This window comes from Podarcis melisellensis (assembly GCF_964234715.1).
Source record: "Podarcis melisellensis genome assembly, chromosome: 7".
NCBI lineage: Eukaryota > Metazoa > Chordata > Lepidosauria > Squamata > Lacertidae > Podarcis > Podarcis melisellensis.
Genome location: NC_138539.1, coordinates 48,132,720 through 48,154,182, shown reverse-complemented (window position 1 = coordinate 48,154,182; position 21,463 = coordinate 48,132,720). Strand labels below are relative to the sequence as shown.

Here is a 21,463-nt window from a genome sequence, read left to right as displayed (position 1 = left end):
TCATCCAACCTCTGTATGTTGATGAGGTCTTCTTCACAGAATCTGGGCACATACAGGGTATAGGCATGTCAGCTAATTTTACACAATGTGTACTCTGCATTTTGAAGAGAGTTCTACATACAGATACATTAGCCGCCAAAGAGCTTGCAATGTACACCAGATGCAAAAATGAGGGGGGGGGGCAGAAAGAGGAACATGAACAAATTAGGATTGCAGCGCAGAAGCTGTGATGAAATTGAGGGCTTGCTCATACTGCAAAATGTATATAAATATATATATATATATATATCTGTATCTTTGACCAGTAGGTAGACCTGAAGAGAAAGGGATGAAAATCAAATCTTCCAACTCCTGTCACCTCCTCAATGGTCTTTGCCAGGCAGAATATGGCTATGCACTTACTGGGCTGTAAGCTGGATGAGATGGCAGCATAGCTGGTGCCCAGGAAATTGGGCAGGTGCCAATAATCCTACCTTGCGCTGAAGAAACAGTTTTCTTTGTGTCCTGACTGCTGCCTGGCACTTTCCAAGAAGCTCCATTCTGCAGCTCTGCTGAACAGAAACTTTTTTTTTCAATAAAACTAAATGCAGAGAAGTATAGCTAACACTCTCTTTGTTTTCACATCATTGGATTTTTTAAACCTAATATTTGATCCAAAAAAACTGAGTACCTTAATGTAAGTGACAAAAAACACTTAAGAACTAAGATCCAGACAAGTATATGTGTTTATAGAAGGAACAGAAATGCCACTTTCCCTCAGCTGATCATATAATGGGGAACATGTTGTCAATCTTTCAAGGAGGAAAGAAAACTTCATTGACACCACAAGCTTTGAGGCTCCAAGTTAAGACATCTTTATTCATCTAGGAATATTAAATTGGTTTTCTGGCCTCTGTTTGCTTAACAGCTCTGTTGTATGGCTGGCTCTCAGTTGTTTGAAAGTAACTTTACTGTATTTGGAAAAGGACAAATGTAGGTGGAAAATATAGTCCAGATACAGTCTACAGTGAGCGGTAACATGGAGACTCACAGCATCTTTATCTGCCTGTCATTGTCTTCAGCTTCCATTGGCAACAGTCAGATTAATCATACAGGTGCATGAAACTTGTGCATACAGAGGCTTATTAATTTGAGATTTGATAGTTGAAACACAACCACTGATTGGAAATCTAATGCATGTGCTCAATCTATATAACAACTAATTGTATAAAAACTGGGGGGTGGGGTTTCTTTACAGGATAGGAGTAGAATTCTAAACCAAGAGTACTGAGGAAATCCACACTTTAGGAATTTAATAAAAATTGAATGCAAGTGAGGCAAGTGGATGGCTTTAACTTTTCTATTTTAATCCGGTGGAAAGAAATGGATATCTTGCTATCACATGCTGTTCAGCTCTCATGAAAAAACAATGCCTCAAACTCTGAGAGAATAACACACTATGTGTTGTTTCAATGTGTGAAGTGCCAAGATGCTCATTAGCACAAAAACCTTGGCACCAAGGATAAATTTAGTGAATGTCCCTGAGCTCTCTTTGCTCCAAATACTTTGAGACAAGGTGCTTTATTTTCCATAAGAAAAGTTTCAGCTTTTGTCTATAGACATGACAGAAGCAGGGGTGTGGGTGGGAATCAAAGGTCCGTATTATATAAAAACTACAAGCAATTCTGAATTGTAATTTGATTTTAAGGAGGTTCTGACAACTTTAGCGTTTAAAAAAATTGTAAATCCTGCTTACCTTTCCCCTGTGAGGTGTCAGTTGTAGCATGGCATGACACCTCTTATCTGGCTCCTTAACAACTGGCAGGAGAACTCCCATCCTTTCCCACTAATCGTGGGATTTAAATTTAGCCTGCCTGTGAATCTGGCCATGTCCTTGGCTGCATGTCCTTGGGAGAGGGGCAGACCCAACTGGGGTCTCCCTGGTGGGGGGGGGGTCTTCACTCAGATCCATTCCTTGGACATTAAATAGGTTTGTCTCTTTTTCTGCGCGCAGCTCAATTGAATAATGATCTCCCACCCTCTCTCCCTTTTTCGGCAGAGTTTCAGGTGGGTCTGCGGGAACACTTTGCTATGCAAGGTGAGGGATTTTTCCTCCAAGCAAACTGGATCCGTCTGGGTTTTTTTATTACCTCATAGCAACCGTCACACCTTTTGGCGGATAAAGCATTGGGTGGGATCCTTAATCAAGGGGTGGAGTCAGAAGTCTTAGCCTCTCCCTACTCTAAGCTAACAGGGTGTCACACTGAATGGATCCTAGGGAGGTCCTTCTGTCCAAATGCCCAGATGGGGGCTGAGGGCCATAGAACTCCCTAGGGTGGTGATCCTGAGGGGCTGTTCCTATTTGATGTATGACATAAGTCAATCCTAACTCAGTATCAACCCCAAATTGTAACCAGCCAGCAGATGGATTGGATGATTCAGTGTACTCAGTGCCAAAGCCTGAGCCTATGTACACCTGTAATCAAGAAAAGTTGTGGCTTGTTTGATGCCAGATCGTTGTACTGTGGCTATTTTGCTTCTCATCCTCCACGCTTTAGGGGTAGCAGGCTCACTGCGCCTGGGCACACAGAGGAACAGCATCAATTTGCCCGGCCAATCTTCATGTGGACTTTGTAAAACATATACTTGGTTGGAAACAGATACCTGAGCAAATGCCTTCTTTTCTTTGTGAATATCCCTGCTGCCTCTTCTCTTCAGGGAGCTCTAAGAAACACACAATTGAGACCTAATTAATAACACAAAGTTTTAGGGAGAGGTCATCAAAGTGAATCAATGCAGTGGATCAGCATAAAGTTCTCTAGTACAGTCATGACATTTTAACCCCTGAAGCCTGAAAAGCTTTTTCTCTCCCTCCCTCACAAGCCTTTGACATTAACAAGGAGTTTAAACATTGTTCCAGGGATTGCCAACCCAACACATGCGGGCACCATGGCACCTGTGAAGCCTTCTGTGCTGCCCCTGGAGTAAACCCCAACCCCCAGATTCCCAGCTTTCATTAAAAAAAAAGTTGGTGTCAGATTCAGCTAAACGGTTGCAGTAGCAGAAGCTTTCCCTGCTAGTCTGCTCCAACCTTTTAACATTTAACACACACACACACACACAATTTTTTATTTACTGCAGACACCTATATATATGAGAGGGAGAGATGGACATGTGTTGTGTTTAAGGGAGGAATGTATGAATGTGTGGCCTATGAAAAAGAGGGAGAGATGCATGTGTGTCTGTGCTCTGTATCTTGTATGCAAAAAAGTGAGTGTGGTGTAGCCATTTTGTATATTTTTCCTGGTACTGGATAATGCTCCCTGTTGTTATAGGTGTGCGTGTAGGAGAAATCAGTTGTTTGAACTCCCCAGTCAGGACCAGCATGAGGTAGCTAATGTCGCATGGCAAGTATTCTCCCACAGGATAGGGAAACAGCAATGACTATGACTTTAATTTTGTGTTATGCTTTCAATTCAAACTCATAATGAGCAGAATACAACAGCTCTGCCTCCAATGGTAGCTATTTTGTTCACTTGTGCCCACAGCACTTTCTCAAAATTCAAAATTTTGCCCTCTAGTCCAAAACGATTGGTGACCTCTGTTGTAATTTAAGGCCTGTATCCAATGCTTCTCAGAGTAGCATCAAATTAAATTAATAAATATGACTAAATAAGTTCCATTAATTACAATGGATCATCTATGTGTAGGAATTAATTGCATATAATGCTGTGTTTTTGCTTAAATAAGTACACTGTGAATGTGGTAATAATAAGCATGATTTGACTTGAGAGGGGAGGTGATGGACAGAAGCCCACATGCTTCTGAATGAGCCTAACTGATAGTGGCAATGTTGCATGGATTTTTCAATTACCCTAAACATAGTGTGTGTTTGTTTGTGTATGTAAATAAAAGCATGATGCAGGTCCACTAAAGAATTCAGGAGTTGTGACATTTGCCTGGTTCACACAACACGAGAAGCCAAACTCATGGTTAGTGAGAAGACAGGAGTCCACATTTGGATGGTAAGCTAAACTAAACCTTTGCTCAGTGGAGCATGGCAACAAAAAGGACCAGGAAGGAACGAAGTGTTTGTGAGATCATCTCCAGGAGCCTGCACATTTTTGCAGGGCCAGAAAGCCATAAATTGGCTTACCATGTTGTTCACACCAGGTCAATATATTGAACTATGGCTGCATTCCCAATTACCTGGGAATAAATTTCATTGAATTTAATGGGAATTACTTTTGAGTAGGTGGGCATAAGATTGCACTGCAAATAGGCTTGCTTTTGTAAATATATTCTTAGACTCAAATATGCAAAGATTAGTAGAAACATCTGTAATGTTTGGCCATTAGCTGTAAATAAGATTGTTGCAGTTTTCTTCCTGTCTGTCTGCTTTTTCTAAAGCAAAAATATATTCGAATGAGTTTCAAAATGATCAATTGACATCCGCCCCCCCCCCCCCGGCTATTGGATGATTTTAGCTGCTCAAATGCTGTGGGATTACAATTAATCCCATTTCCCCTGTGTTCTGACCATCATAGCTATTTACAGTTCACTCATATACAGCAGCATATGCTCAAAATACTCTACAATTTATTTTTATTCCCTGCATGTTCAAAATGTTAATCTGCTTTTAAGATTACTGTGATTTGTTATTGCTGTATGTTGCAAACCTTGTCCAAGAGAAGAAGTGTTTTTTGAACACCATACTATTTAGAAACATAATATGTTTTGCAATGTTGTGCTAGAAAATTCAGAGTAGGTCACAAATGGGATTTATACCAGGATGACCATTACTTATTTCTCAGCTTCCATACATAAAAGACTCACAAATATATTTTACCCAGAAAATAAACTGCTTAATGCAATATGAAGCACAATCCAGAATCACATCCAAGCACACTGGTAAGAGAAGAGTAACTGCTATAGGCCTTATTTTAACAGCAATTTTTTTGGTAGTCCTTCATCTATTTTATATACTACTCTGCAGCTAGGCTCTTAAATGATTACGTTGCTCTACACATTGTTAGACTTTAATACAGTACACCGTAATTAATAGCTTTGCTAAATATATAATCAATACCTTAGGCTACATTTATAGTCAACAGTTTTGGCTAATGCTAAATACAATCTTCATACATGCTAGCGTTCTCATTTAGGCCTTAGAAGATATTTTTAGCAGCCAATTTAGTAACATGACTTCTCTGAAATCTAGTTCCCAATATCCAGTAATAACAGGAAGTATGGGGCTACATCTGCATTATATATTTAAAACATTATTACACCACTTTAACAGTGGTGTAAGAATCCTGGGAACTGTAGTTTGTTAGACAAATCCTATTGCCCTTGGAGAGCTATAATTTCCAAGAATCCCTGGGAAGACGGATTGATTGTTAAGCCACACTGAAAAAGTAGTCTCATAACCTCATTTGTTCTAGTTGCATCGTAAGTCCAGAGGGTAGCCAAAATCTCCATGGGCTAAGTAAAAGTGGTGGGAATTTCGTGGGAGTTTCCAGATCAAGCTTCTGGTACCTAATTTAAAAACCTCCTACAGTTAAATCCTTATATACAAGAATCTTTTCCCTTATCTAACAAAAAAATGTTAAACTTCAACCGTATGCATATCAAAAAGATGGACTGCCACATCGTATTTTTCATTTATCACAAAGCCTATTGTCATGATGTGCTAACAGCAAGGCCAGCACAATGTGATGGTAACAAAGGGACCAAGTGCATCCCAATTTAGGGATTGTAAACGCTTGGTAGAGTAGTGCAGCCATAAGCACATTCACAGCTGCACCACTGGTACCAGCTAAGGAAAAGTGTGTGGGGGGGGAGGGTGCTCCTTCCCTATGTCAGCTCCCAGGCTGGTGAAGCAGAGAGACCTGGGCCATTTGGGTAACAAAGAAGTGGCTCTATGCCAGCCAGCAAATGGGTGGGTCTCCGTCCCTCAACTCGCTGGTAGTTAAAAAGACAAAGGAGTCTTCCTCTGATGGAAAACAATCACCAACTGAAGACTCAGTCTTCAATGTAGACTCAGCCCACTGTGCACACTCAGTCTGTGAACATATCCAGTGTGGGTACATCTCCATTTCATTCAGTGAAATTTCTGTAACATCTGACTCTCTTCAAATCATCACTGAAAACATTAATTTGGCAAATGGTATGAGGTATATTCCATTTTCTTACATATTCTGTATTACATTGCAAACCACATTTTATACCCCTTTAATGTGTGACGGAAACAAAATTATTGACATGGTATTTTCCTTCCTCCTCCATCCAGTTCGGTTAAAATCATGATCTCATATTGATGTGCAATGGGAAGTGTGTCATACTGAGTGCTGCTCCCCTCTTAAATGAAGCAGATGCAAAAATGTGAAATCTCTATAGAGCGTCTGTTCTTTCAGTTCCAACTTTACAGGCATCCTTGCTGCAGTTCTTCCTGTTCCGTGGCTTTGCTTCAAGTTCACACATCAAAAGAGGAAATCAAAACCCATGGGCTATTATGGAACTTTAAGTGGCTTTCAAAGAATTGCCTGATTCCAAGATGAGGTGTATGTTGCACTATCAAGTTGATGCAAATGCCATTGCTGTTGCCTATTTCCTTTCCTCCCCCACCACTCTAATATCTCCCTCAGCAGAGCTACCATTACATAAAGGACAATCATTGGAGCCGGTGACCTTCAACAGATCCTTTATAGTCTGCCCACAGAAAGCTCATTGCTGGGGGGAAACAAAGCAGCCTGAAATCCAGATCCTGTCTACTCATGCTTGCAATAGACAAGTGTCAGGCAAAAACTGATAATGGTTAAGGCTTTCTACATGTAGAATCCTTGCATATGAAAAGTAAGTTCACATCAACCAGTCTGACTGCAGGATGTATTAATGCGAAAGGAGCAACGGCTAGCATTGTGATTTACATAGTGCACAGGACCTTGCAAATCCAACTTTTCATCCCTCTTCCTAATCATCTTGTAAAATAGGGTGTAATTATTAGTATTCCCAATTGCTCTGATCTATTTATTTGCACTTACCCACTGTTTATTTTGATCTCCTCATTCTGTAATGTGGACTACAATCAATTATGCAAATTTGCTATAAAAATAAAATTCAGAGAAAACCAGGCAGTATTGTTTATTTAATATTTCTCCAAGAAATTCAGAGCAGCAGCTGTTTTTATTTCAGAACTGAACATATTGTACCAGCACTTTCATAAATCCTTTTAGGTGTAGTACCCTCTAAAAGTTTCTTGTAATAGGATATTCTAGATGCTAATGTGCTATGCCAAAAATCTTTGCCTATTCTTCTAATGATGTAATTTGCAGTCTCTTCCAAGTTCAGAGTTAGTAGATTCGAAAAACATTTCTTTAAAAAAATGATACTTTTGATGTAATTTTCAAATTGTTCATACGATATTCAATATGACTTTCTGAGTTCAAGCTCCAGGATCAAAAGGACCTCTACTTTCTATGAAGTATTAGGTAAAATTCTAAGGAGTTGAGAGATTAAACAGGCAGCAACACAATCCCCTCTGCACTGGACATGCCCCAGATAACCTTTATAATCTACTCTTGACCATCTATCTGCTTATAGTTGTAAAGCACTGTTTACTGCAATAGTGCTTCTGCTGTCTTTCCCATTCTCTCTCTCTCTCCTATTCCTCATTCTTCCCAAATTGCATAATACAAATGATCAGAAACAGTCACAACTTTCTTACAATGGCATTATTAATAAATCTCAGAAAAGGGGTTTTGAATACTGGTGAGTGGTCTTCAATTATGTTTTACTCAGAGTAGACTTACTGTATTGAAATTAATGAACTTAACTTAGTAATGTTCATTCATTTCAGTGGGTTTACTCTGAGTAAATCTTACTGAAACAAAAAAAGAATATTGATCAACCTAATAATATAAGATCTATTGGGTGTTATCTGAGGTGCGTCCCATAGTCCATCTTCTTTTACAAAAATGGAACAAAAATGTAAAGAAATGTGTTGAATTATAGAAATATTCTGTAAAGCAGATATAAAACTGTCCCTATGTATTAATTTAATTGAAAACTTAATATAAAATAAAACAATAATATGTACCAGCAATTTGATACTTTTGATCATAAGTAAACAGCACTGAAATGTGTGATCACTTCTTTAATTGTCAATAAGAGAAGCTATAATGATACTCAATTGCAGTCAGAAGTGGCAAAATAACAAGCAGTTAAAGAATTCAGCAGTGCAAGCTTTGTCCCCTAAGGAGAGCTGCTGGATAGGATTATGATTAGCCAGGGGCGTCTCCACCAGGCTCTGATGCGTTCTCCCATGGGGAGAGAGAGGAGCTCTGCTACTGGAGGGCCCTGCTGCACCCTCTGAAGGCATGGGAATTTGAGAAGTTACCACCTGCAGTGTTCTCACCAACAGTAAACAGAATAGTGTTCCAAAAGGGGCCATTACTGGAGCAGGCCATTCGATCCATTCTTGCTATGCTCCCCTTAGAGGGAGCTAGTACTGGACAAAAGGCGGCAAAGAAAACCTGCCCACAGGTTTCAGCTCTATGAATGCAAGCAGCCTGGTTTCAGATGTTTCCCAGCTCCATATAGGAATGCTCAGTAAATTTCCTACAATGGTGAAAAAGAAAAGTCTAGGCATCAGAACCAGGTCTCAATGTGCCACAATGGCTTATACTTAAATAAGTGCACCTAAGATTGCAGGCTTTATTTATGTGACTTATTACCTGTTTTACATTAGAATCAATTCCAGAGTGGGTACAAGATAAAAATATGTAAGACAGTAAAGTAAAACAATATGCAAAACAAAAAAACAACAACAGTCTAGTCATCTTAAAAATAATGACGCAAATTTTCAGTCTTCCAGAGGCAAAGCATGAACTGGAATCTTTTTACCTAGGAATGCCCGGTCAGGCCAAAAAAACACCAGACGTAGAGTGCACTTTAAGTAAGTCTACATATGAATTAGATTAGAGGTGGAAAAGACATGTAGTCATCTTTCCTTGGCACCATTATATTTTAATATTTTATTATATTCTTGAGTGCTTTGCCAGTCCATCTTTTAACTGCTTCAGGCAATCCAACTTTCATTACTTCCTTCCAAACTTGCTTCTAAAAATGAGTCCATGGTTTTAAGTGTACAAATCTGTGCAGGTCTAACAATTCAGGATTGTTGCATTTTCCCATCTCTCTTTTCCCAGCATACTCCAACACAGATAGATTACAGCCAAGTTTATAAATCCATATGTTAACATGATCACTGCTATGAAAGCAACAGAGAGAGTCAAAGGTCCGATAGCAGAACATACCACTGGAGTTGGCCAGCCCATACTTTAAGAAATACTGTATTTTTCGCTCCATAAGACACTTTTTTCCTCTTAAAAAGTATGGGGAAATGTCTGTGCGTCTTATGGAACGAATATGTGGTTAATCGCTGGCTTCCTTTCTGGCTCTGCCCCCTTGCCCAGGCCTCCATTGTTGAATGTTCTGCAGACGGAGGCTGTTTGTTTCCCCATTGACATGTGACTGGCTGATCTGTCTGGAAACTGTAGAAACGGCTCCTTTCCTTTCCTAAAGAAGCTGCAGAGCTGCGAGTTGAACCCCAAAGTAAAGCTCAACAACTTTAAGCTGATCCTAAAAAAAAAGGGGCTTTTCCCCTCTGCAAAAGGAGCTGCACAACTGTGAGCTGATCCCCCCCAAAATGGGGCTTTCCCCCTTTCCTCCTCTAAAAACTAGGTGCGTCTTATGGAGCAAAATAGTACGGTAACCCCAATAAGTCAACCCCAGAGGACAGTGTACATTTGTCAATATCATAATGCTGTTATACAAATATGTGGTGCAACCATATTTGGAATATTGTGCACAGTGCTGGTTACCTCACCTGAAAAAAGATATTGTAGAGTTAGGAAAAGTTCAGAAAAGGGCAACGAAAATGAACAAGGGGGTGGAGTGAAGAAAGGTTGCAGCATTTGGGACTTTTCGGTTTAAAGAAGAGGTGACTACGAGGTGACATGATAAAATAGTACAAACGTATGCATGGGGATGTACACAAAAGGTTTTCTCCCTCTCTCAAAGCACTAGAACACATGGACATCCAAATAAGCTGAAAGTTGGAATGTTCAGGACAGATAAAAGAAAACACTTCTTCACACAGTGCAGAGTTAAACTACAGAACTTGCTATCACAGGAGGCAGTGATGACATCCAATGTGGATGGCTTGAAAATAGGGTTAACAGCTACTAGCCATACTAGCCATAATGCCAATGCTTTACTTCCACTTGTCACAGAAATTGACAGAAGGTCGACTGACAGACGTTTGATCAATTTCCAGCAGACGAAGTGTGTGCTGGTTTTGGAGATACTTGCAAAGAACCCTAGACTTGGTGGTCCTTGGTTTTGACTATTACATTCTTAAACAAGAACACTCTTGTGTAAATTTAAAACACATAGATTGTCCATGGAAATTCTAGCAAAAAAAAAAAAAGGCTCAGGGGGTGGGAAAGGCTTAGTGTCAGAGAGTGCATTCTTTGCATGCAAAAAGGCCCTGGTTCATTCCCCAGCACCTCCAGGCAAGGCTGGAAAAGACTGTCTGAAACTCAAGATGACAAAACATTTAGTGTGTATGTGTATACACACACACACACACACCTTCCACTTAAACTCACAGCCTCCCCAAGCTGCTTTTGGTTAAAAAAGAACAACAACCAGAAGTGATCACATGCTATGTCTAGTCTGCACTAAGTGATGAGGGAGGAAACCCCAGTTACAGATCTTGCTGCTGCTTCCTCCACTCTGGAGCTTGTGTCCACAGAAAGTGCAGAGACAAGCGGCTCTTGCTTCAGTTTGCTTTGTGATGCAAATGCAAAACTTGTGTTGACAAGAATGGTCATTTGCATCACAAATGCCTCTGCTCCACATTCTCTTATGCTTTAACCTTCCATGAGCCATTAACATAAATAGTGGAAGAGATGCACAAAAACTATTCTACCCTCAAGTATGAAAGCACTCTAGGAGTTGCCCTGAGAACCAAATTAGGCGAGACATGAGATATTTGTGACAGGATCTCCTGACATTTTTTTCTAAAAACAGTGGGTCAAAGGAAAGTAGAGGAGCACATAAATAGCCCCCCCAAAATATGCTAGCCATCCTAAGAAAAAGATATGAAGCAAAACATGCAGGTATCCAAGCAATTTCTGTGAAATGAGTCAGCCTGGCTGCCAATGGGTGAACTAAATGGGTGATTGAGACATAAGTTGTTGGACCCTGGCTACAAGAATCCCTGGGATCCTAAAGAGCTGTTTCTACCTTCCTTTTAGTGTACCTTTCCTGCTTCTATCTTATTTTCTAGTTCTTGGATACACCTATTTGTTGCTCTGTTTGTTTTGTTTTGCTGCCTGCCAGCTACATGGAGCAGTCGGCAGGCAACTACTTGAGAAGCTTTTTAAAAATATGTGTCTTGCAGAAGGAGAATATTTTTGCTTGGTGCCTAAAGGTATGTCCCTTAGCATTCCACAAGCAGGGAGACACCACAGAAAAGGTCTGTTCTCATGTTGCCACCCTCTGTACCTCTGGTGGAGGAGGCTACATAACAAACATCTTAAAAGGGCTCCAAGCAACCCCAGAACATAAATAATGCCACTAAAATTTCTGAGGTTTTCTTTTGTAAGCAATGGCGAGGAGTTAATGCTGAATATAAATCACTATTCATGGCACACTACTTATCAGGAAAAAATACACTGCCCAGCAAGGCAACAAATCACCATGCAGCATTTTCTTTAAACTGTACTGAAACAATAAACAGGAATGCATTTGTCATTATATTTCTTTTGTGCTGTGCTAGGTAATTCTTTCTATTGAAAGCCAATTGTTTTGTGAACTGTTGATTATTTCTAGATTCAAAAGGGGGGGTGCAGGGATCAATCAACCTCTTTTCTGGAAATATATTTTGCCTGCACATGTGCAGTTTTGTGTACTCAGTTTTACTGCAGTACGTTTATCTGCAATAAATTTATTTATAATTTTGTATTGTTATGAAATTAATGAAAAGTTGCTGCAGGTTAAAAATATGAGTACATTCTGCTAGCTGGGTTCTTATTCTTATAGCACATGCTGATATTGCTAGTATTTCTGGCAACTTTCAGGCTTGAAGCATTATTTCTTTATGGTCTGTACTTGGGGTGTATGAGGTGTTAGGGGATGGGTAGTATCACTGGTGGGGGACATGTCATGCTCCTTCTGGTTTAGTTTGTCCACTTTTGGTCCCTGCCCTGCACTTGGCTCTCCCCTGTGGTTCCTAGAAGTTGTCAGTATGCAACTGCGGCCACACCCAGGAACAGCATCAACTGGCCGGCTAAACCAGTTGAGGGTAGCCAATGGGTCTCAAGCTCTAAGTGAGTTAGGGACATCCCTTGCATGCAAAGACAGACTCTGGTGGATTGAGCCCAATGAGGCTAATGGGAAGGTAGTCTATCTTGGAGAAGGAAAACTCTGATCCTAAATCACTGCTGCCTTGAAAGATACCTTCAGGAGAAGAAAAGGCTAAGGAGTAAACTCTACAGAAATCCGGAGTGGAGTTCCTGAGACAGTTGGATGGTGCCTTGTATGCCTCCTTCCAGCAACTCCTGCAGCCAAATGTATTGCTCTGCTTTCCTTTGGACCACATCAGCAAGACTGAGAGGGGGGTGTTGCCATCTGGGCAGCCCAGGACCTCCACACACACACACACACTGCTCAGGCTTGTTCCCCAAAGAGGTCACTCTGGTGCTGCTAATGAAGGGATTTGATTTCACCCCCATAGGTGCACCCCATTGTTTCTCAAGACAGATGGGTTCCCCCCTCCAAAAAAGTGTATTTGATTCTCTTTGTCATTTTTTTTAAAAAAAAACCCAAACAACTGACATTTCCTAGTCCCATTGATATGATACAAAGAGCCTACACATTGCATCTATCCCAGTTAGGACAACATCTGTTTCCCCAAAAAATCATGGCACCAGAAAATTGATGGAAGCCCAATATGATCTAATGCAGCAGCCACTAACTCATAAAGAAAAGAGATATGCCATGCTGGGTTTGCTCTACAGTTCCTTACTCCTGTATATTTATGATGAAAAGAGTTCTAAAACTGCTGAGCAGCCTCAAACACATTGCATGTTCAGCAAAGTTACTGTACACAAGCCAGAAAATGCAGTTCCAGGTGCCTTGCAGCCAAATCCCTAATAAAGGAAATAAAAACTGCAAACCGAAGTATTCATACATTAGGACAGGGGTCGCCAGTGTGGCACTAATAGCCACATAGGAGGTTTACCCTCAGGCTTGGAAGCATTTACATACTGAATTAGGTCAATAGGCACAAGGTCTCCAGACAAACTGGAATAAGGTCATTATGTTTCGTACCCTAAACCCTGTTGTTGTTGTTGTTGTTTAGTCGTTTAGTTGTGTCCTGCTCTTCATGACCCCATGGACCAGAGCACACCAGCTACTCCTGTCTTCCACTGCCTCCCACAGTTTGGTCAAACTCATGCTGGTAGCTTCAATAACACTGTCCAGCCATCTCGTCCTCTGTCGTCCCCTTCTCCTTGTGCCCTCAATCTTTCCCAACATCAGGGTCTTTTCCAGGGAGTCTTCTCTTCTCATGAGGTGGCCAAAGTATTGGAGCCTCAGCTTCACAATCTGTCCTTCCAGGGAGCACTCAGGGCTGATTTCCTTAAGAATGGATACGTTTGATCTTCTTGCAGTCCATGGGACTCTCAAGAGTCTACTCCAGCACCATAATTCAAAAGCATCTATTCTTCTGCGGTCAGCCTTCTTTATGGTCCAGCTCTCACTTCTGTACTTCACTACTGGGAAAACCATAGCTTTAACTATACGGACATTTGTCAGCAAGGTGACGTCTCTGCTTTTTAAGATGCTATTTAGGTTTGTCATTGCTTTTCTCCCAAGAAGCAGGTGTCTTTTAATTTCTTGACTGCTGTCACCATCTGCAGTGATCATGGAGCCCAAGAAAAGTAAAGTCTCTCACTGCCTGCATTTCTTCACCTTCTATTTGCCAGGAGGTGATGGGACCAGTGGCCATGATCTTAGTTTTTTTGATGTTGAGCTTCAGGCCATATTTTGCGCTCTCCTCTTTCACCCTCATTAAAAGGTTCTTTAATTCCTCCTCACTTTCTGCCATCAAGGTTGTGTCATCTGCATATCTGAGGTTGTTGATATTTCTTCTGGCAATCTTAATTCTGGTTTGGGATTCATCCAGTCCAGCCTTTCTCATGATGAATTCTACATATAAGTTAAATAAGCAGGGAGACAATATACAGCCTTATCGTACTCCTTTCCCAATTTTGAACCAATCAGTTATTCCAAATCCAGTTCTAACTGTAGCTTCTTGTCCCACATAGAGATTTCTCAGGAGACAGATGAGGTAATCAGGCACTCCCTTTTTTTAAGAACTTGCCATAGTTTGCTGTGGTTGACACAGTCAAATGCTTTTGCATAGTCAATGAAGCAGAAGTAGATGTTTTTCTGGAACTCTCTAGCTTTCTCCATAATCCAGCGCATGTTTGCAATATGGTCTCTGGTTACTCTGCCCCTTCTAAATCCAGCTTGCACTTCTGGGAGTTCTCGGTCCACATACCGCTTAAGCCTGCCTTGTAGAATTTTAAGCATAACCTTGATAGCATGTGAAATGAGCATAATTGTACGGTAGTTGGAGCATTCTTTGGCACTGCCCTTCTTTGGGATTGGGATGTAGACTGATCTTCTCCAATCCTCTGGCCACTACTGAGTTTTCCAAACTTGCTGGCATATTGAGTATAGCACCTTAACAGCATCATCTTTTAAAAATTTTCAATAGTTCAGCTGGAATATCATCACTTCCACTGGCCTTGTTATTAGCAGTGCTTTCTAAGGCCCATTTGACTTCACTCTCCAGGATGTCTGGCTCAAGGTCAGCAACCACACTACCTGGGGTGTACGAGCCATCCATATATTTCTGGTATAATTCCTCTGTGTATTCTTGCCACCTCTTCTTGATGTCTTCTGCTTCTGTTAGGTCCTTACCACTTTTGTCCTTTATTATGGTAATCTTTGTACGAAATGTTCCTTTCATATCTCCAATTTTCTTGAACGGATCTCTGGTTTTTCCCATTCTGTTGTTTTCCTCTATTTCTTTGCATTACTCCAGGTAAAATGGTGAATAATATACAAACTAAAATATGCAGTTTTTGAGCATCCGTTTTGTGAAGAGCTTTCATTAACCCCTAGTGTACCATAACAGTAAACAGAAACAATATATTTTTCAGGGACAATAACAATTTTTTCCACATAGAGCAAATACCAATCACTACAATTATAATTAGTTGTTATAATCAGATGGGAGTCTCAGTACCCAAACTTCAAATTAGGAAAGGCAGATAATCTCATCCCCAGATAATATGGGGAAAGTGTTCTCTTATTCCCCTGTTTTTCCCAAGGCACCTCCATTTTTCTTGTTGTCTTATTTTCCTAACCTTCCTGGCCTCTTGTTTCCCTCTTTATCTATTTTTTCCCCCTCCCCTCCCCTCCTTTCCTTTCCTTTCTCTTTCTTTGGCTTACTAAAAGTTTGGGGGCTTGAGCAGTTGGGGGGGAGCTTAGAATAAACCCTGCACCTGCTACTGCTGATGTTTGGTCCCAGTCAATTATCCTGCATCCCCAGCTGTCATGTTAACATTATTCAGCCTCTGGACACATTCATAGTAACAAATTTATCAGCCAGAGAGCTGGCAACTAACATATTAAGACTCCAGCACCTACAAATAATCAGTATAATAGTGGTATGAGAGAGCTCAAATCTTCTTCCTTGGTTGCCATTTTTGTTATACTGTACACACATGTGTATTCACTCCCCTTATTGAGCCTCCGATATTATTCACAAACGCCCTACCTGAAAACAACTACAGTATCTGAAATAAGCTAATGATCTCCTGTACGGCACTGATGAAAGCACATTATCTTCGCCTGACCTATAAAATGTACATCACAAAAGACTTTCTATCTAATACTTAAAGGACATGGGTGAATAGCAAATGAATGCAAAGTGACCTGAAGATTAAATGTTCTATGTAATATATTGTAGATAGCACAGCTATAATTGCAGCTGCCTGAAAATTATTCAGTTAGCATTGAGGCTGCTACTTCATTTCCTGTAATTACATAAATCCATATTTGACAACATAAGATGTGGTTTTTAACATTGAATCTAATCGTTAATAGCTCATAATGACTTTGGTCCCTCCCCCTTTTGACTATATAGAACTACTATGTAAAAAGCCACAATATATTAATATATTATCTCAAGATGTTGGAAAGAAGTAAATGGAACAAGTTCCTTAAGGAACAACCTTGGATCCTATTTAATGCCATATTTTCATTAGTGATACTGGAGAGAGAAATAAAAATGTACTGATGGGATTGTAAAAACAGAAATGGATTAAGATATGATGAAGGTATAGCAGATGACCTCACCAACTGGAATTCAATATTTATATTCTTAAAAGCTGGGGGGGGGTATTAAATGGAACCTTAGTCAACCACAATTACTATGAACCATTAAGTACTGTGACTGCAAATAATGCCTGTGCATTTCTTGGACTATTAAGAATGCCATTTCTATGAAAGATAGGAAATAAAAAACCACTATGAAAGACACCAGTAAGATTTCAGTTAGTACACTCAGTTCAGTTAGTACACTCAGTTCAGTTAGGTCACTCAGGTTCAAAAGGATGCTTGTGGATACAAGGATGCTTGTACACTCATATATTGGCTGCGAAGCAAACTAGACAATTCTTGCACCCAAGAGAATGCCACTCTGAAGGTTCACCATAACATCATGAGCAGAGGGTGGAAGAAAGTGGACTTCTTGTTTTCAAAAAGGATCTATTGCTAGAACATCTGGAAACCTTACTAATCTTATTTACTACTACATTTAATACCTGCAATTTACACCTAAAATGAGGTGAGTGTGTAGGACAGGCAACAGATAATAATCAATATAGCATTTCAAAATTTTCTGAGGACACCATGAGGCCCTTAAAAGTAGAATCACAGAATTGTAGTCCAACCCCTGCAATGCAGGGCACTCAACTAGATAATACATGACAGATGGCCATCCATCGTCTGATTAAAAACCTCCAAGGAAGGAGACTCTACAACCTCTCGTGGGAGTCTGTTCCACTGTTGAACAGCTCTGTTAGAAAGTTCTTTCTGATGTTTGTCAGAATCCTCTTTCTTGTAACTTGAATCCATTGGTTCAGGTCTAACCTCCAGAACAGGAGAAAACAAGTTTCCTCCATCTTCCATGTCACAGACCTTTAGAGATTTGAAAATGGCTATCATATCTCCTCTCAGTCTCCTCTTACCCAGGATAAACATACCCAATTCCCCCAACCATTCGTCATACTTGGTTTCCAAACCCTTTATCAACTTGGTCACTCTAATCTGCACACATTCCAACTTGTCAATATCTCTCCTAAATTGCAGTACCCAGAACTGGACACAGTACTCCAGGTGTGGTCTGACTATGGCAGAATAGAGCAGGACTTTGACTTCCCTTGATTGGGACACTATACTTCTGTTGCTGCAGTCTAGAATAGCATTGAGGGTTTTTGCTGCTGCATCACACTGTTGACTCATATTAAGCTTGCGGTCTACTAATACCCCTGGATCCTTTTCACATGCACTTCTGGCAAATCAGTGTCCTCCACCTTATATGATGCTGGACTGTCCAGTAACAGAGAGAATATTTCACCATGGCCAAAATTGTAACTCTAATTGTTTGATCAGAGAAATCAACATTTGTTTATATCTGTGAAAGTAACAATTTGAGGGCTGAGCCTTCCCCATTCCTAGAATGTGTTGCCAGCGTCAAATACTAGAAGAGGTTTGGCTCCGACTCAACAAGTACCCTTGTGAGCTGCTCTTTGTGTTTTTCCACTTGAGTGAATGACTGATATTTTCTTGAAAGGAAGGTCCATCTAGTTCAGCATTCTGTGAATGTGAGATTCCCCATGCATGCCCATAATGCATTGCTGCAGGTGTTACTTTCTGCAGGAGTGATTGGGTTGTATCCAATTAGTGTGCCTTCACTGACAGAAGACTCTGATTCACCAGAGCCTTCTATCAATCCAATAGAACAGGACTCCATGGTGATTTTTCCTTCCAGTATATCCCATGCATTCCCTCCTAAATGTGTTTGTGTGGGGGGTGCTTTAAGAACAAAATAGGAAGAGTGGAGCTGCAGGGGGAACACTAAAGAGCATCTCAGTGCCTGTTCTGTTTATGGATGGCTGCAGCAGTAGAAGAATATCAGATGGATTCAACTCAATACAGAACTAGAGGTAGTAGTTATTTCAGATGAAAAAATGTGGGGCAGATTAGACTTTGTGCTAAATGGGCATTTCATGAAGATGATCTGAGGAAAGTGACTACTTCTAAAAAATCAGAAATTAAAAGCAACACTAACCGCCTAAGGAAACACAGGCTTGAGTTAAAGAACATAAAATAATCTATATGCAAATTATCTAATGTTAAAGACTTTGTTGGAGGATTATATTGATTTATTGATAATTTTAATGAAACAAAAATTGGACAAATGGTGCAAATTAGAGATATCCTGGATGGGTAAAAGCCACTTGCCTAAATGTATATTTATTTTTTTTAATAACTAGCAATGAAACTACTGAAGAAGCTTAATGCAATTCACTCTCTGATAAATAGTTTCAAATGGAATAAACCTCCAAGCTAAAAATAAGTATAACACAACAAAATGATAAGAAAGGGGAACTATCTTTTTCAAACATGATAAAATATTATCATGTAGCAACTCTAACTGCACTAGGTCATTGCTCTAGAGATAATAATCTCTGTTGGGACTTGGCAGTTCAATCCTATTAAGAGAATGGATTCTAGAAGATAAGGAAGATAGAATCTAGTGATAAAGCCTATTTTTGTTTGTGGCGCTGTAGTGCAGGTCTAGGATTTTTCTAGACATTGCACCATCACAGTTATATAGCCTCTGTTCCTTGGTCCATTTCACACAATAATGCCAAATAAAATGAGATTGTCGATGGAATGAGCAGGATTGTGTCTTCTGGTTCTACCTAAAAGCTTCTGATTGCTGAGCTCCAGAGCTGTAGCCAGGCCCCCAAACTCTTATCTACATGCTAAGATTAGGGTTGATGCTGAGACTAGGGCTACAGGCACACAACAGTGTATTCCATTTTCATGTTTCCCTGTTAATTTTAGCATTGCATTGATGTGAAAGCCATTCCCTGAATGACAGTGCGATACCATGCAGTGAAACTATAGTGGAATAGAGTACAATGGTACCTCGGGTTACGAACTTAATTCGTTCTGGAGGTCTGTTCTTAACCTGAAACCGTTCTTAACCTGAGGCGTGCTTTCGCTAATGGGACCTCCCGCTGCTGCTGGCTCGCGATTTCCGTTCTCATCCTGGGGCAAAGTTTGTAACCCGAGGTATTACTTCTGGGTTAGTGTTGTATGTAACCCGAAGCATTTGTAATCCGAGGTGTTTGTAACCTGAGGTATCACTGTACAGGTTTAGCATTCATTTCCACATTTGCAAATGGATTGGGGGGGGGGGATTTGCTCATGGAAATGTGCACTAAAGTTGCACGACATTCCACTCTAGTTCCATAAGTGGCTTTTAAGCCATGTGAAAGCACAAATATAATGTGGAACTTAGTTGTGGGTAAATTGTGACTTTAAAAAGTAGTATAGGGGAAATTCTAGGCCCTGGTGCTTTTATTCCTGATGCTTTTGTTTAATTTATGCCATGTGTTCACAGATTACGTCATACCATGCCTCAACAGGACATTTTCTTGACACTTTTGTTTTCAGTGAAATAGGATTTTTTTTCAAATTTCCCTAGCATACTTGTATTCAATTTGGCAGGACATAATTTCTGCAGGCTTGTTCTAACCACCATCTCTCTGTCTTCTATTCAGTAACATTTTCTACTTCAAGCCTACATCCTGTTGTTTAACTGGCTGCATTCTCACACATCAAAATACAAGTGGTGGCAGTGTGTGGATTTATAAAAGCAATGTCTAAAAATTGTCGCAGTTTTTCACAGATATCTTGTTTAGAAGAGCAAAAATGGGGAAATTAAAAAATGAAACTATTACAAGAAAAATATGTGCCAGTTAATAAACAGGGTGCCATGCTGGTTCTAAGACTAAAAAACCCCTGAATATTTGAGCGTAGAGTCAGTGCAGATAATATGTTGGCTCCATCCTTACTGTCCACACAGCTGGATGTATGATTGGAGGGTTGTTGGTTTTTTATGAGGACTTGTGGGGAGTGTTGCTCACCTCATCAGTATTCATTTTAAAGCGTTTTTCTTTTTATGAAGCCAAAAAGCAAATATAGAATTTGAAGCAAACATGCCATAAAGCATACCTCCCTCCCCACCTTATAACAGGTTAATAAATATTAATATAGTTCTACCTGCCTTTAACGTATTGCCATCTAAACAAGACCAGAATGTCCATACAGCAATACAGTAATTAATACAATACAATACAATACAATATATAATGAAAACAACAACTAGTAAAAAAAAAGGTATTCTGTGTGCGTCAGGGAGAATTTGGAGGAGCAAGTGATAGAAGAGGTGGGGCAGGGATGCTGTGGAGCCCTTCAACCGCCCAGAGACAGAGGAAGTGGAAGAGAGGAAAGAGATTAGCCAGGAGGAGGAAGGGCTCAGGGATGCGCGGGAATCGAAGGAAGCCACTCCCCAAATCTGACTCAACGGGTTCGGACGCATAATCCTGAATGGTACCTGTTTCTTGTACATGTGTAATAAAGACTGTAAATACCGAGCTGACTGTGCTGGGGTGTTAATGCGAAGGGGAGACACCACCTTTACAGTGTGGCATCATGATACCCATATTTGCTGATTCACCAGTGAATGCTTGTCTTTCAGTCTTGTTTCATTTGTGTATATGATAAAAGGCCGCCAAATGGCACAGAAAGTGTTTGGTTTCACAGATGCTTTTCAATACTTTAGCATCATGAGGTTTGAGCCACGGATTTGTGAAGCTTGGCGACACTTATAGAAAAGAGAGAGCCAATTTTCTCAACTATCATTACATCTGCAATATATTGTTGTGATGTCTTCATATTGTAAAGTTCTAGGATTCTGTGTCTGATTGTGCAATACAAGTCAACATTTTTACACAGAGGCACTTGACAGAATAACCCAAAATAAGATAAGCTCACATTTTGAGGAACTCATCTGTAATCTTAATAGAATTTTATGTATATATATTAAAAAAAGAATACTGCAGTTCTGTAAATGTCTTATTCTGTGAAGCTCATGCTGAGGTAACTGAGTACCGGATTGTAGCCTAAATCATCGAAAGAACGTGTCAGTTTCCCCTTTTTATAATTACAGTATGCTAAAAAAAGGAAATTGTGTGTGACA

At 40.1% G+C, this 21,463-nt stretch overlaps 1 protein-coding gene and 1 long non-coding RNA gene across 10 annotated transcripts in view; one reads left to right on the top strand and one right to left on the bottom strand.

Annotated features, from left to right (window-relative positions):
* The window catches only part of MTCL1 (microtubule crosslinking factor 1), a 93,443-nt gene that overhangs the window by 43,352 nt on the left and 28,628 nt on the right, over nucleotides 1-21,463 (bottom strand). For 5 of the 9 annotated variants that reach the window (XM_081917983.1, XM_081917976.1, XM_081917982.1 and 2 more), the window contains exons 4-5: nucleotides 2,644-2,703; nucleotides 474-551 (exon numbers count right to left, since the gene is read on the bottom strand). In XM_081917983.1, the coding sequence (XP_081774109.1) occupies nucleotides 474-551; nucleotides 2,644-2,703 (138 nt within the window). The remainder of the gene's footprint in view (nucleotides 1-473; nucleotides 552-2,643; nucleotides 2,704-21,463) is intronic. The other 4 variants (XM_081917977.1, XM_081917979.1, XM_081917980.1 and 1 more) reach the window with 2 other exon arrangements.
* Nucleotides 18,230-20,858, top strand: LOC309373705. Its single transcript, XR_014170139.1, has 2 exons — nucleotides 18,230-18,353; nucleotides 20,620-20,858. It is a non-coding gene; the product is annotated as an uncharacterized lncRNA (long non-coding RNA).